Source organism: Entelurus aequoreus, linkage group LG11, assembly GCF_033978785.1.
Source record: "Entelurus aequoreus isolate RoL-2023_Sb linkage group LG11, RoL_Eaeq_v1.1, whole genome shotgun sequence".
Taxonomy (NCBI): Eukaryota; Metazoa; Chordata; class Actinopteri; order Syngnathiformes; family Syngnathidae; genus Entelurus; species Entelurus aequoreus.
In genome coordinates, this window is record NC_084741.1 from 24410982 (window position 1) to 24428153 (window position 17172).

Sequence of the window (17172 nt, forward strand, 5' to 3'; positions counted from 1 at the left end):
CTTAATGCAGTTAGTGCCATCTTGTGGAGTTAATTAAAAAAATAAAATCAGGAGGTTGCCTACAGCCAAAAAGATGTTTTTTGACATGGTGCTAATTAGCTGTTATTCACTTTCTCAGACCACGCACCTGGGGCCTCATGTATTAAGACTTGCATGGATTTCCTACTAAAAATAGATGTAAGTTTAAATCAAGATAAGTATGTAAGCAAGAAAAAATTCAGATGTGTTAAAGTGTGCGCATGCACAAATCCAAGCATTTTTTTTTTTTTTACATCGTAAGCAACTTGAATCAATCATCCAGACCTGCACAAGGAGATTAAAGGTAACGTAGTTAACTATCTCCCCTGTTGTGCACAAACAGATACGTAGACGCGCACACAGCTGCTTTGTTTGATGCCAAATATTTGCGGAGTCAAAACCGCCCACGTAGCACAAACCAATGCACTGAATTTTGCAACGAATTGCTACAATTTGTGTTTCATCCTTAACAGTGTGTGTTTTACATGCTTATTTGTGTAGTTTCAGTCATAGTATTGTTTTTAGTATTTACACATTATTTTATTTCTCTAAAAGCACAGACCAAGAGTGGCAACCCTAAATCATAAAGCATTTTGTTATAATGTCAGAAAAGCTTTCTATTTTATTCCAACCTATAATCCTCGATTATGGCAGGCTTTATATAAAATAGTAAATTGTTCTTTGAGTGCAATAACAAACTATGTTTTTAATGTATTATAAAAAACGTTTTGTTAAAATGAAGCCAAAAATTCAATTTTATGTGGTCCCTTTTATTTTGAAAAGTATCAAAATACATTTTGTTACCGGTACCAAAATATTGCTATCAGGACAACTTCACTTTGCCGTGAAAAAGAGCGTTCGCCAGGTTTTTCTGCGTAAGCAAGTTATATATAAGGCCCCTGGCGACTACATGTGACTGTTTGAGTGGAAACGTTAATTGGAGTGTTTGATCGAGCTATTTACAAGCAGAGTAGCATTATCATCAATCAATGCCTGTTTCACACATTTCTGAGCACTCGTTATCACTTTGATAGGGAAAAGCGATGTGAATCATTTCTGAGTATGAATTTCAAGTTGTGCTTTCAGCTCATGCCAGAGTCTTTTTAGTTGAAGTTGCAAAGTCGTCGTCTTTAGGGTGTTTCTAGGATTACTGGGATTGGCCAGCAGGCTGCGTTCAGGCTCCACTTTGTCACTTAATGACTTCCCCTGCACGCCACGAGGTTTAGGATTATACCCCAATTCTTTTCTTTGCTGCCTTGAAGGATGAGCCTTCACATTCCGGCCTATTTCCCCGGGCTCCTGCCTTGCGCTCCCCACTCAGATTTGCTGTAGAGGTGTCAGAGGTAATTTGGCCCCCGCCATAAAATGACCCGCCTTGAATCCGCGGCTCACCGGGGGAGCTCATCAGTATTCCTGGTCAAGACCGCCACATAAGCTCCTTTTTCCCCTCCCTTTCGTCCTCTGTGTTTGTTCTTCTGCTCTTCATCCCTTCTTTCTTCTGGCGCTCGCTGTTCCACATTTCATTAACAAGGAAGCAGTGGCGTGCAAGGACAGACATTTCATTAGGTACACCTGCACGATCCAACTGGCGCCGTCGTGCATCATTATGTGGTAAAATGTCCATAAATTGAAAATATGAAGTGAAACCTTTGAATAATTAAAACAACTTTTACCATGTGTAGCTCGGTGCATAATTGCCGAATACCGTGTTAAAGGTGGGGAGTATCGTATTTTCGGACTATAAGGCGTACTTAAAATCCTTTCATTTTCTCAAAAATCGACAGTGCGCCTTATTACCCGGTGCGCCTAACGTACGTTTTAATTCTGGTTGTGCTTTCCGACCACGAAGCAATTTTATTTGGTACATTTTGTAATGATAAGTGTGACCAGTAGATAGCAATCAGACATAAGAGATATGTGTGGACTGCAGGTTGACGCCACCTGTTAAATAAATGACGCTAGCAAGTACCCGTAAGCAACCAATACCAAAACGTTGATGTTTCATTGAAAATATAGAACATTACACACGGCGCTCAGAAATCTGTCAAAATGTCTTAGTACGTCTTCGGTAAGCTACGAAGCCACACAGCTTGATGTATAGTCACATGTGCTGTGCTTTAACGTGAGTATGATTATGATGTGTGTATAAGGATCCTAAAATGGCACCTATTAGGAGACATTATCTGACGTTTTGTTTCGCAATATTATACAAAACCAACTTTTCCTTCCTATTGGTACCTACTGATGTGTACTTGGGACCTGCATAAGTCCTGAAAATTTGCCCGCCTCCGCCATCGTAGTCCAGTCGGAGTCAATAAGCTCCTTCTTTTTCTCTATCCTCTTGTTGTGGGGCATTCATCCTCAACCGTTGCAATTTCTAATACAAAGTAGTGTACAGGTCTCACTTATATTTGTCAGTAGATTAGCTATGGAAGAGCTAAAAACTACAACAAAGATGGCGGGGAGAAGACGCTGCCGAAGTGGAGGCATGTAAATAAGACTGCTCACAAAACTGCGCATCCTGGAGAGACGGTCAGAAAGCGGCTTGAAGATGGTCTGTAAAACATAATCTTTGCAACATTTCGACCTAAGAACCACTATTACATAATATGTAGACCACAAGGAAGTGTTTTAAATGTAGAAAAAAATATAATATGACCCCTTTAATGCGCCTTATGTAAGGTGTGCCTTTTGTATGAAAACAGACCTGAATAGACCCGCTCATCGGCAGTGCACCTTAGAATCTGGTGCGCCCTATGTCCCGGAAAAATACGGTAAAGTACATTCTGACTTTGTTGACTTATCAGGACAAGGATGTACAAACCCTGTTTCCATATTAGTTGGGAAATTGTGTTAGATGTAAATATAAACGGAATACAATGATTTGCAAATCCTTTTCAACCCATATTCAATTGAATGCACTACAAAGACAAGATATTTGATGTTCAAACTCATAAATTTAATTTTTTTTTTGCAAATAATAATTAACTTAGAATTTAATGGCTGCAACATGTGCCAAAGTAGTTAGGAAAGGGCATGTTCACCACTGTGTTACATCACCTTTTCTTTTAACAACACTCAATAAACGAATGGGAACTGAGAAAACTAATTGTTGAAGCTTTGAAAGTGGAATTCTTTCCCATTCTTGTTTTATGTAGAGCTTCAGTCGTTCAACAGTCCAGGGTCTCCGCTGTCGTATTTTACGCTTCATAATGCGCCACACATTTTCGATGGGAGACAGGTCTGGACTGCAGGCGGGCCAGGAAAGTACCCACACTCTTTTTTTACGAAGCCACGCTGTTGTAACACGTGCTGAATGTGGCTTGGCATTGTCTTGCTGAAATAAGCAGGGGCGTCCATGAAAAAGACGGCGCTTAGATGGCAACATATGTTGTTCCAAAACCTGTATGTACCTTTCAGCATTAATGGTGCCTTCACAAATGTGTAAGTTACCCATGCCTTGGGCACTAATGCACCCCCATACCATCACAGATGCTGGCTTTTGAACTTTGCGTCAATAACAGTCTGGATGGTTCGCTTCCCCTTTGGTCCGGATGACACGATGTCGAATATTTCCAAAAACAATTTGAAATGTGTACTCGTCAGACCACAGAACACTTTTCCACTTTGCATGAGTCCATCTTAGATGATCTCGGGCCCAGAGAAGCCGGCAGCGTTTCTGGATGTTGTTGATAAATGGCTTTCGCTTTGCATAGTAGAGCTTTAACTTGCACTTACAGATGTAGCGACGAACTGTATTTAGTGACAGTGGTTTTCTGAAGTGTTCCTGAGCCCATGTGGTGATATCCTTTAGAGATTGATGTCAGTTTTTGATACAGTGCCGTCTGAGGGATCGAAGGTCACGGTCATTCAATGTTGGTTTCCGGCCATGCCGCTTTCTCCAGATTCTCTGAACCATTTGATGATATTATGGTCATTCAATGTTGGTTTCCGGCCATGCCGCTTTCTCCAGATTCTCTGAACCATTTGATGATATTATGGACCGTAGATGTTGAAATCCCTAAATTTCTTGCAATTGCACTTTGAGAAACGTTGTTCTTAAACTGTTTGACTATTTGCTCACGCAGTTGTGGACAAATCAATCAATCAATCAATCAATGTTTATTTATATAGCCCTAAATCACAAGTGTCTCAAAGGGCTGTACAAGCCACAACGACATCCTCGGTACAGAGCCCACATACGGGCAAGGAAAACTCACCCCAGTGGTACGTCAATGTGAATGACTATGAGAAACCTTGGAGAGGACCCCCCCACCCCCCCACCCCCCCTCTAGGGGAGACCGAAAGCAATGGATGTCGATTGGGTCTGACATAATATTGTGAAAGTCCAACACATCAGCGAAAGTCCAGTCCATAGTGGGGCCAGCAGGAACCATCCCGAGTGGAGACGGGTCAGCAGCGTAGAGATGTCCCCATCTGATGGACAGGCTAGCGCTCCGGTTGGGAGCAGAGTAGAAAAGAAAAGAAGAGAAAAGAAACGGCAGATCAACTGGTCTAAAAAGGGAGTCTATTTAAAGGCTAGAGTATACAAATGAGTTTTAAGATGAGACTTAAATGCTTCTACTGAGGTAGCATCTCTAACTTTTACCGGGAGGGCATTCCATAGTATTGGAGCCCGAATAGAAAACGCTCTATAGCCCGCAGACTTTTTTTGGGCTCTGAGAATCACTAATAAGCCGGAGTTCTTTGAACGCAGATTTCTTGCCGGGACATATGGTACGATACAATCGTCAAGATAGGCAGGAGCTTGACCGTGTAGTATTTTATACGTAAGTAGTAAAACCTTAAAGTCGCATCTTAGGTGCACAGGAAGCCAGTGCAAGTGAGCCAGTATAGGCGTAATATAATCAAACTTTCTTGTTTTTGTCAAAAGTCTAGCAGCCGCATTTTGTACCATCTGTAATCTTTTAATGCTAGACATAGGGAGGCCCGAAAACAAAACGTTACAGTAATCGAGACTAGATGTAACGAATGCATGGATAATGATCTCAGCATCGCTTGTGGACAAAATGGAACGCATTTTAGCGATATTACGGAGATGAAAGAAGGCCGTTTTAGTAACACTCTTAATGTGTGACTCAAACGAGAGAGTTGGGTCGAAGATAATACCCAGATTCTTTACCGAGTCGCCTTGTTTAATTGTTTGGTTGTCAAATGTTAAGGTGGTATTATTAAATAGATGTCGGTGCTGAGCAGGACCGATAATCAGCATTTCCGTTTTCTTAGCGTTGAGTTGCAAAAAGTTAGCGGACATCCATTGTTTAATTTCATTAAGACACGCCTCCAGAGCATGGGAATACTTCGCGGACTACATCGAGCGGCCTTTGTAGCAGCGGAGTCAAGTGCTAGCGGTGACCGCCAATGGAGACGACGTAAGCGGTGCGAGCGGAAGCAGAAGCGGGGATGCCGAGCGGGGCTAACAACAAAGAGAAAAGCTAACCAAAGAAGCATGGAGTCTTCGGGTAAGAAGCCATTTAAACTACAACTAGCCGGCGTCAGGCTGGATAATCCCTGCACACATAGCAATTCTCTTAGAATAAAACACAACTCACATAATGTTTTTTCTTTTGTGACCGTGTCAGAGGCAGACATACATTGTACTGAGGTAGCTAACTATGATGCGTTCAGTTTATCGCAACATCAAGCAAACAATTTGAATATCCCCGTCGTATCAATTCCTAGATATGGTCGAAACTATTTAAAGTGCAATACGCATAATAAACGCACCATTATTAATATTGCTACTTCGGTTAATTTCAACAAACAATCCTCAAAACAGCCCACTACCTATAATATGGGCTTTTTAAACATAAGATCATTATCTTCCAAAACGTTATTAGTTAATGAAGTCATTAGAGACAACAAACTTGACGTCGTTGGTCTCGCCGAGACCTGGCTCAAACCAGACGATTTTTTTGCGCTAAATGAGGCATCTCCTCCTAACTATACCAATACACTTGTTGCCCGACCTCTTAAAAGGGGAGGGGGTGTCGCACTAATATACAATGAAAACTATAATCTTACACCTAACCTAAATAATAAATATAACTCGTTTGAGGTGCTCACTTTGAGGTTTGTCACACCGCTGCCTCTCCACCTGGCTGTTATCTACCGCCCCCCTGGGCCCTATTTGGACTTCATCAGTGAATTCTCAGAGTTTGTTGCTGATCTAGTGACGCACGCCGACAATATAATCATAATGGGGGACTTTAATATCCATATGAATACCCCATCGGACCCTCCATGCATGGCGCTCCAGACTATAATTGATAGCTGTGGTCTTACACAAATAATAAATGAACCCACGCATCGCAATGGTAATACGATAGATCTGGTGCTTGTCAGGGGTGTCACCACCTCTAAAGTTACGATACTCCCGTACACTAAAGTAATGTCCGATCATTACCTTATAAAATTCGAAGTTCTGACTCATTGTCAACAAACTAATAATAATAATAATAACTACTATAGCAGCCGCAACATTAATGCTGCCACAACGACGACTCTTACTGACCTACTGCCTTCGGTAATGGCACCATTCCCAAATTATGTGGGCTCTATTGATAACCTCACTAACAACTTTAATGACGCCCTGCGCGACACCATTGATAGTGTAGCACCGCTAAAGCTAAAAAGGGCCCCTAAAAGGCGTACCCCATGGTTTACAGAAGAAACTAAAGCCCAGAAATTATCATGTAGAAAGCTGGAACGCAAATGGCGTGCGACTAAACTTGAGGTTTTCCATCAAGCATGGTGTGATAGTTTAATAACTTATAAACGCATGCTTACCTCAGCTAAAGCTAAATATTACTCAAATCTCATCCACCTCAACAAAAATTATCCTAAATTTCTGTTTAGTACAGTAGCATCGCTAACCCAACAAGGGACTCCTCCCAGTAGCTCCACCCACACAGCAGATGACTTTATGAATTTCTTTAATAAGAAAATTGAAGTCATTAGAAAAGAGATGAAAGACAATGCATCTCAGCTACAACTGGGTTCTATTAAGAAGGAGACGGATTCTAGGGGCCCATGATGGAGGGGGGCCCAGAGAGGCCCCTAATGATGATGAAATTATAATACAGAAAAAATAATGACACTAAGTTATTAACTAACATATAATCACACATGTTTTATTTTCCATGTCCTGGTAACAATACCTTTATTTGTTTTGGAAGCATCAACACCTGCAGGGCCCTCCCTTCCCCCCTCTATTTACGTAAAATGGTTCAGTCCGACTGGATCAGCTGCAGGTAGAGCACGGCGATTTGTCACAGACAGCGCCACAGCGGGCAAAGCTGAGGAGACAGCAGTATGCCTCAAAAATCAGGCAGCCAAAAAAGAAAGGAAAATAAAATAAGAGAGGAGAAGGAGTTGAAGGGTCGACAATATGTCACCCAATATTTCCCCCAAAAAGGTGGGTTTGTTAGTTGTGGTGGAAAGTTATGCATATTAACTTTGTCCCTGTCTGTAATAAGCTAGCTCACTTTTCTCACCATGTTAGCTTAAGAAAACTCTGGATTTTTACATGTTACTGCTATATTAGTTAAATAATCAATCCAGTCAAACATTTATCAAGCTGTTCTTATTCAATAATAGTTGATCTCCCCTCTGTCAAAATGATGCCTCATTCTGAACAGAGTCAAGTGCACCACCAGCAGCAGCAGCAGCTGTCTGTCAGCCCCCAAGTCCCCCTGCCCCTGAATCAGCCCCAGTGCCCCCACATGAGGAAGGAGGTGAGCAGCTGTGTGTGTTGAAATAATAATAATAATAATAATAATAATAATATAATACATTTTACTACAGTCTCAAGAATCAGTGGTGCAGCAAATAAATGACTCAAAATTAATTCCATTGTATTCAGAATACCATTAAAATGCATAATTGTATGTAAAATAGCATCAAAAAATGTTGCCGCCGTTTTGGGGGCCCTGTAAAGATTCTTTTCATGGGGCCCAAATCCCTAGCGGCGCCCCTGTTCACTTTCTCTGTCTTGCCAAAATGCATAGCTCCTCCTTTTTTTTTGCAAAGATTTTAAAGTGGCACTTTTATTTTATTTATTATTAAACTTGATGCAAGTTATTTGATTTATTATTGAACTTGAAGCAAGTTATAACACTTTTATTTGATTTATTATTGAACTTGATGCAAGTTATAACACTTTTATTTGATTTATTATTGAACTTGATGCAAGTTATTTGATTTATTATTGAACTTGATGCAAGTTATACCACGGCTGCACAGTTATTTTATTTATTATTGAACTTGATGTTATTTTATGTTATTGAGTTTGAATGTATACAACTTGATGTTACTTGATGTTCAATAAATTTGAAAATGTTAAGCTTGGCATTAGCGTTCTGTTGGGGCGATGGGGGCAGGTGGGGCTTGAAAACTCCCCCTTGTCCAAAGTGGGGGATGACAAAAATTTTGAGAACCACTGCTCTACGGAGACAGCCCTCGCAAAAATGACTAATGATCTATTGCTAACGATGGATTCTGATGCGTCATCTATGTTGCTGCTTCTTGATCTTAGCGCCGCTTTCGATGCTGTTGATCATAATATTTTATTAGAGCGTATCAAAACGCGTATTGGGATGACAGACTTAGCCTTGTCTTGGTTTAACTCTTATCTTACTGACAGGATGCAGTGTGTCTCCCATAACAATGTGACCTCGGACTATGTTAAGGTAACGTGCGGAGTTCCCCAGGGTTCGGTTCTTGGCCCTGCACTCTTTAGTATTTACATGCTGCCGCTAGGTGATATCATACGCAAATACGGTGTTAGCTTTCACTGTTATGCTGATGACACCCAACTCTACATGCCCCTAAAGCTGATCAACACGCCGGATTGTACCTCGCCCCATCCTTTCTTGTGAAAGACTGAGCATTTTTTGGGAAGCTGTTTTTATACCCAATCATGGCACCCACCTGTTCCCAATTAGCCTGCACACCTGTGGGATGTTCCAAATAAGTGTTTGATGAGCATTCCTCAACTTTATCAGTATTTATTGCCATCTTTCCCAACTTCTTTGTCACGTGTTGCTGGCATCAAATTCTAAAGTTAATTATTATTTGCAACAAAAAAAATGTTTATCAGTTTGAACATCAAATATGTTGTCTTTGTAGCATATTCAACTGAATGAGTTGAAATTGATTTGCAAATCAGTAAACGTTTGGGAACTGAGGAGACACATTTTTTAAGCTTCTCAGGTGGAATTCTTTCCCATTCTTGCTTGATGTACAGCTTAAGTTGTTCAACAGTCCGGGAGATTTTAGGCTTCATAATGCGCCACACATTTTCAATGGGAGACAGGTCTGGATTACAGGCAGGCCAGTCTAGTACCCGCACTCTTTTACTATGAAGCCACGTTGATGTAACACGTGGCTTGGCATTGTCTTGCTGAAATAAGCAGTGGCGTCCATGGTAACGTTGCTTGGATGGCAACATATGTTGCTCCAAAACCTGTATGTACCTTTCAGCATTAATGGCGCCTTCACAGATGTGTAAGTTACCCATGTCTTGGACACTAATACACCCCCATACCATCACAGATGCTGGTTTTTCAACTTTGCGCCTATAACAATCCGGATGGTTCTTTTCCTCTTTGGTCCGGAGGACACAACGTCCACAGTTTCCAAAAACAATTTGAAATGTGGACTCGTCAGACCACAGAACACTTTTCCACTTTGCATCAGTCCATCTTAGATGAGCTCAGGCCCAGCGAAGCTGACGGCGTTTCTGGGTGTCATTGATAAACGGTTTTCGCCTTGCATAGGAGAGTTTTAACTTGCACTTACAGATGTAGCGACCAACTGTAGTTACTGACAGTGGGTTTCTGAAGTGTTCCTGAGCCCATGTGGTGATATCCTTTACACACTGATGTCGCTTGTTGATGCAGTACAGCCTGAGGGATCTAAGGTCACGGGCTTAGCTGCTTACGTGCAGTGATTTCTCCAGATTCTCTGAACCCTTTGATGATATTACGGACCGTAGATGGTGAAATCCCTCAATTCCTTGCAATAGCTGGTTGAGAAAGGTTTTTCTTAAACTGTTCAACAATTTGCTCACGCCTTTGTTGACAAAGTGGTGACCCTCGCCCCATCCTTGTTCGTGAATGACTGAGCATTTCATGGAATCTACTTTTATACCCAATCATGGCACCCACCTGTTCCCAATTTGCCTGTTCACCTGTGGGATGTTCCAAATAAGTGTTTGATGAGCATTCCTCAACTTTATCAGCATTTATTGCCACCTTTCCCAACTTCTTTGTCACGTGTTGCTGGCATCAAATTCTAAAGTTAATGATTATTTGCTCAAAAAAAAAAGGTTTGGCATTATATTATTATTATAGACACAGTTTGATCGTTATTAGGTGTGTCCAGATCCCATATGGAAATCGGTCTAATATCAGCAGAAAAAACAAGTATGGGATTAAATGGAATCGCATCTAAAATGTGCGATACGAGCGCTGCGATACAATAAGTCCTGCAGTCCTTTATTTTTAGTGAAGTCATATACAAAAGGTAAGCAATAGGGCTGTCCCAATACAATTGTTTAACTTCCGATACGACACCAATATTGGAACCTTGAATGTTGGCCGATACCAATATTAACCCGATACGATATCAGCGGGAATCATAGCACATAGTTTTCATATTGTGTAGTGTGCAATGTTAGAAAAGGTTTGATCACGTTAGATTAGTCAAACACAGATATATAGATATAAAAACATGACCCTGATGCCAGATTTTGAAGTGGAGTGTTAATTTGTGACTTGGCGACACCTAGTGGTTACAATAATTCATTCAATTAAGGTCATGAGCCCATCCCCTTGTTCACCCCCTGGGAGGTGAGGGGAGCAGTGGGCAGCAGCAGTGCCGCGCCCGGGAATCATTTTGGTGATTTAACCCACAATTCCAACCCTTGATGCTGAGTGCCAAGCAGGGAGGTAATGGGTCCCATTTTTTTATAGTCTTTGGTATGACTCGGCCGGGATTTGAACTCACAACCTACCGATCTCAGGGCGGACACTCTAACCACTAGGCCACTGAGTAGGTTACTTGTAAATTACTTGTTGATTATGGTCGGTGACGTCATCGCTTGTGTTTTTCCGGCGGGAAACGAAGATGCGTGAATCAGCGCAGTCAGCAACACAAAGAGGAAAATGGCTGTGGCCACTGCAACAACACCGTGAGCGAAAACATCAAAAGTATGGCAACGTTTCACCGCAAAAATGTCAAAAATACAGTTAAGTCGCTCAACTTGCAAAGTGGACCTGGCTTTTCACGGCACTGTGCATTTAAAGTGGAGGCACGCTTGACATTTGGAGGATGCAGTCTGTGACTCTCGTCGGCAAGATAGTTTGCTCGCTAACTGTTGAAAACAATAGCTTTGATTTAGGCCAAAGCCTGCTAGCTAAAATTTGTCTACATACCTTTGGAAAATAGGCATTTTTCTATTTTGTAGCAGCCTAAGGAGCAGCACCGTAAACAAATATTCTGAACAAAGTAGTCATCTTTATTGTCTTTATTGTTAGTTGCAAAATGTCTAAAAATATATCGAGCTGAATTTAAACAAAAAGAATAGGTGTGTCATTCATAATCTGATTAGTTGACTAATCGTTAAAACAATCGATGAGGAGTCGACTATCAAAACAGTAGATAGTTGCTGCCCTAGTCATGACGCAGTAAGTTGAATAATGTGGACACGTTTGTTACTGGATACTTTGTAATACACTTCAGCTTTGGTGAGTTTGTATGTGTAAGTGATATGCAACTATAACTATTTGATACTTGTTTATATTCACAAATGTGTTGTTTTAGTCTGCAATATTGTTTAATTAAGGACACTTATTATGTATGTCGAGTTTGTGTGTTATTGTGTGCTTCGCTGCTGTGTAGCTGCTAGCTCCTAGTAGCCTATATGTTTACCTTTTTGTCAATGGCTTGACTATAACAGAAGTGTGTTTATTGGAGGACATTTTAGATGTTAACTGTCTGTCCAACTTTAAATCTGCAGGACTGGTTGTATCGGATCTGATATCAGAGATTTGAGATGCAAGCCAATATCTTCCGATACTTGTTTTTTTTTGCTGATATCAAGCGGTATCAATATCGGATCTTGACACTCTAAAGTATGATCACTAATATCAGTGTAGTATGGGGAGAGAAAAGATGCTTCTGACACCCCTAATCATTATCATTTCTGGTTCTGTGTTCATTAGCTTGCTGTGGTAGTATCACAAAAAATACACACAACCCCCCACCCAAAAAGCAAAGCGCACTCTTTTAGATGCTGACTGTGCTTCAGTCTTGCATAACATCGTTCATAAGTAGGTTTTTGTGCGCCTTTTTATCTGTTGCATTAATTACGTCCTCGATAAAATATAAGTCTGTTCCGGCTGTGATGATGTCTACTCTCTTTCCCGCGCAGGGGGCAGTTACAAGAAGATCGGCTACTATGACAGCTCTCAGAAGAACCTCTCCTGGTTTGGCAACGACGTCTGGATCGGTGAGATCAGTTTTTTTTGTTTTTTTTGGACAAAGCTACAAAAAAATGCAAGATGTTAAAAGACTGCAGTGTGCGTCAGACATTAGCAACAACAAAGAGACTGGGACTCAAATCTTGTGTATTGTCCTTGGGAAGGGACAGGACGCGCAAGATTTGGCTTAAATCTGTCAATAGCTCCACTCGTCCTATTTGTCATCCAAGGATGTTTATTTTCATTGTTAAGCAGTCATCACCGGACAACTGATGCTCTTGTTTATTTAAATCAAACAACAGAAATACTATAACCAACAAAAACGTCCCTTCTGCTCAGCGAGAGTTTTCCTGTATTTCTTATTCAATGAAATTGTCACCATATACGTATGATGTAAAAAAAAAATCCAGTTCACAAAAGATGTTGTTAAATAAAAGTCCAAAAAAAGCTTTCGTAATAAAGATACAAATTAACCTTCACAGTCTTTGATGTGAACAGTTTAGACATCTACTGTAGATGGATTAGCCACTCGTCCCAATACTTTTGTCCATGCCGCCTATTTCAAAATAGTTTCTCGTGTCACCAAGTCCGTTTTTGCGGGGCATTGACCCTCCCTGGTGGGCTGACATACTTGCGTGAGTGTGCTATTCATCAATGCTGCATGCTGCGGTGCCATAAAAATGTAACTTTTGAGGAGAATGAGGCGTTACTCCTGAAGGCACAGCAGCTGATTCCGGGTCGGAGGTCATTTCCTTCGCGGAGCTTGTCGTTCCTCACACAAGTCGCTGCTGACTCAGTGAGGAGGACGTTTCCGTTTCTTGTTGGACATTTTAGGGTCGTCACACTGAGAGCTTCTTAAGTGAACTCATCCACTTGTTTGCTCTCCTACTTCCTCACTCCCTCCCCTTTTTTTTTCTTCTTCCGTACCTCTCTCGCTCCGCGGTCGCCCTAACAACCACTTCAGCTCAGCTCTTTCGTCTAATCGCTGTGGCAACTGTTACAGAGCCGCGTCTCCATGGCAACGCTCTGTTGCGATTTTAATATATATATTTTTTCTCCATCAAGGACACTGGATCGCACTGGATAGCGAACTGTGGGCCAATGCTACTGGGACACAAGCTGGGGTCTGATCAACCCTGGCTGGGTCACCTGAGGGAGGGGGTATGATGTTGAAAGACCCGAAACCCCCGGTGATCTCAGGCACATCACTGAGGATGTGTCCCAGTGCATCTGAGGATGTATCTTACAATCGTTAACACACACAAATTATGTGCATATGAGACGCAGCCGTCTATTTAGGGGTTCCGATTTATTTCAGGTGTTTTTTTGAAAAAAGAAGAGAAAAAAAACAAACGAGTAGTGAAAAGAAAATAACAACATAGTGATGTGTTTCGAATATGTATACAGTTACAATGTTTACACTTTCACATTCCCACATGTCTGAAAAGGAGTAGGAAGAAGCAGATCTTATTTAATCCTACACTTTTTCTGTCTAGAAATAATTTGTAACATAATTGTTCACTTCCTTTTTCAGTCTTCAACACAACAATAAATACATATCAAACCGTTCACATGACTAGGTAGTTAAATTGTGCTACGGTTCACGGTTCATATAATACTGACTATGTGATGGATTATATTTCATTTATCAATCAGTTTGAAGTTTTCTGCATTTAGCATATTTTAAAGATCAATAAAAAAAATAATAAAAAAATAATAATAAAAAATAAAGGTTAACGCCCACTGTATGGTAAAATCTTGCTGTAAATATCATACAATAAGTTAAGATGTCTGTAATTAAAATGAGTTAAATTTACATATATTTTTCAATTAAAATAGAAAAATATACATCTTGTATATCGATTTTCATTAATAATTTGTTCCGAAAGGTCAGACTCAACCTGAACCTCCCAAAAACCCAAGCACTTTTTCCCATAAAAAATACTGCACATCCAAATGTAGTAGTTTAAATGCAATAATAAACATTTAACATCACTTTTACTTTTATTGCACACTCTCGTTGGCGAAGATGGCAATGAGCAAAGAGGGAGGACGGGAACACGGGCGCCACCTTTCTTGAATTCATCAGTGTTTCTCACTTTCTTTATCAAAGTGCTTTCACTCGCAACTTTCTTTGGCCCTGTGGTGGATAATTTCGCAATCGTAGTCAATCAAAAAAAATAGGACGGACAGAGTCGCCAAGGCTTGGATTCTTTGTTTCCACGGAATGATGCGCGGGTAAACGGACGTGTTTGTTGTGTGTAATATTTAGCCGTACAATAAATTGGGGTGAAGATTTTCCATAAAGTGGGGCATATGAAAAACGAGGTACTGCAAGGTATACAGTGAACACAGTGTACATTTCGAAGTGTATTTCGACCAGGGAGGTTCTGTGTAATTTCATTTGGCCCGCCAATGGGTGGTTACCAAATTCAATTCATATTCATACTGATCTCTTTCAAGCTGTACAATCATTAAAAAACGTTAGAAAAAGTAAAAAAAACCTGGCATCTCTGTCGTCAGAAATGTATTGTAGAATCAGTGTTTCCCATAGACTGCCAAGATACCTGTGGCGGTGGGGGCGTGGCTATGGGCGTGGTCACCATGACATCATCGAGTAATTTTCATAATTTACTACAATGATATGATTTTCTCTAAAAAGGCTCAAAAAATGTATACTTACTAATTAATAATAACAGTTTTGTTTTAAACGGACATCCATCCATCCATCCATCCATCCATCCATCCATCCATCCATTTTACAATATAATTACAAAACTTTATGTACATATTTATATACAGATTTGAACAATAAGTTATTCACTGAAATATATTTATTAATTGTGGTTCTTATAAAAAATATATCTTATAAAATATAAAAGCTAAAATGTCTCTTAAAGCCCTGCCCCTTTAATTAGTGCATACTAAATCATTTAACTTTAGCCTACTACTACAACCATATTATTTACCAGCAACATAAAGTGAAACAGAGGCAGAGGTGTCCTGCCACAGTCAGTAACAAATAAACAGAAAACAGTAGTGGTGGTAGATAGACACAGAGCTTCATCAAACATCTGATCCACTGAACAAAGAGCTCCAAAAATCTTGAACTTTAGACTGCCATCAGTTTTACTCCCTACACTTAACCATGTGTTTCCTACTGCCTGCAGACTTTGCACCCTTTGTTATATACACATGTTGTGTTTCTAATATAAATACATTTAATAAAGTCAAATACAAATAAGGCAACAAGAGAAGTATCCTACACTTCTCTTTTGTAAAGTAAATCTGAACAGCCGATATGGGCATCTACATCAACTATATGATTTGCCTGAGAAGCTGGAGAGGACACAAAAAAAAAAAAAATATATATATTTTTTTTTTTTAATTTTTAATTTTTAATTTTTTTTTATTCGTGGCGGACAGAATTATTTCGTGGCGGGCCGCCACAAATAAATGAATGTGTGGGAAACACTGAGAATCATTAATGCACTGTAAAAACAGGGAACATCGATTTTATGGTTACAAAAAAAAAAAAAGTACACATCAAGAGGAGCCAGGTGAGGTGGTTCAGGCATTTAATCAGACTGCCCCCCACTCCCCGAACGCCAGTGTAGGGTGCGTCCGACCGGCCGGAGACCACAGGGAAGACCCAGGACACGGTGGAAAGATTATGTCTCCCAGCTGGTTAGGGAACGCCTCGGGACGAAGTGGCTGTGGAGAGGGCAGTCTGGGCTGCTGCCCCCACGACCCGACTTGGGATGAGTGGAAGAAGATTGTTAAATGGATGAATGGGGAAAAAAGTAGCAGCTTAGTTGCCAGAATTTTGCGGTAAAAATAACAGTGACGCTGTTTTTCAATGTATTATTGCACAGTAAAAAAACTGGCAGCTCAGTCACCAGAATGTTACCGAAAAACAACAATGATACAATTTTCAACCACCGTAAATTTTACGGTAAATTTCTGTTTTTTATCGTAAAATTTACAGATTATTTTTCTTTTCTTTTTTAACAGGCTAATTAGTTGCATTTGAATTTGAGACCCCTGCTCTACGGTAAAGTTGTAACTTTTTGGCGCTCTTTGGAAAAGGGTAATCTTGGTCACCATGCTTCGCCCACACCCTATAATGAAAACCTAAACGCTTCGAAATTTAGCATCCCCCATATGTTTAATCGGTCTGGGTAAAGTTTGAAAGCAATCGGATAAAATACCAAGAGGAGCTGGTTTCAGAACAACACCTGGAAATGGCAAAATCTGTTGAAAATTAGCTTTCATAGGGTTGTGAATGTTTGAGCACCACACAATTCATTTGGTAACGATTCGATTCAGAATGAAATCTAAATTTTCGATTCACAATGTAAATTTTTTATAAACATTCTTCCATACAGTAGATAAACAGCTCTAATACATTTCTCTATTACTTAAAATAAACTTGGTTTTGTTTTAAAACAAAATCTACCCAAACATTTAGTGAAGTCAAATACAAATAAGTCAACAAGAGAAGTATTCAACATTTCTCTTTTCTAAAGTCAATCTGCAGATTGATCATCTACATCAACAATATGATTAGCCTGAGTGGCTGGAAAGGACGGATAAAAACAAACAAACATATATATAAATATATATATATATACTGTATATATATATA

General features: G+C 40.2%; 1 protein-coding gene across 5 annotated transcripts in view; it reads left to right on the top strand.

The window, feature by feature from the left end:
• Positions 1 to 17172, top strand: part of gabbr1a (gamma-aminobutyric acid (GABA) B receptor, 1a) — a 238125-nt gene that overhangs the window by 181634 nt on the left and 39319 nt on the right. For all 5 annotated transcript variants that reach the window (XM_062062735.1, XM_062062732.1, XM_062062736.1 and 2 more), the window contains one exon: positions 12476 to 12553. In XM_062062735.1, the coding sequence (XP_061918719.1) occupies positions 12476 to 12553 (78 nt within the window). The remainder of the gene's footprint in view (positions 1 to 12475; positions 12554 to 17172) is intronic.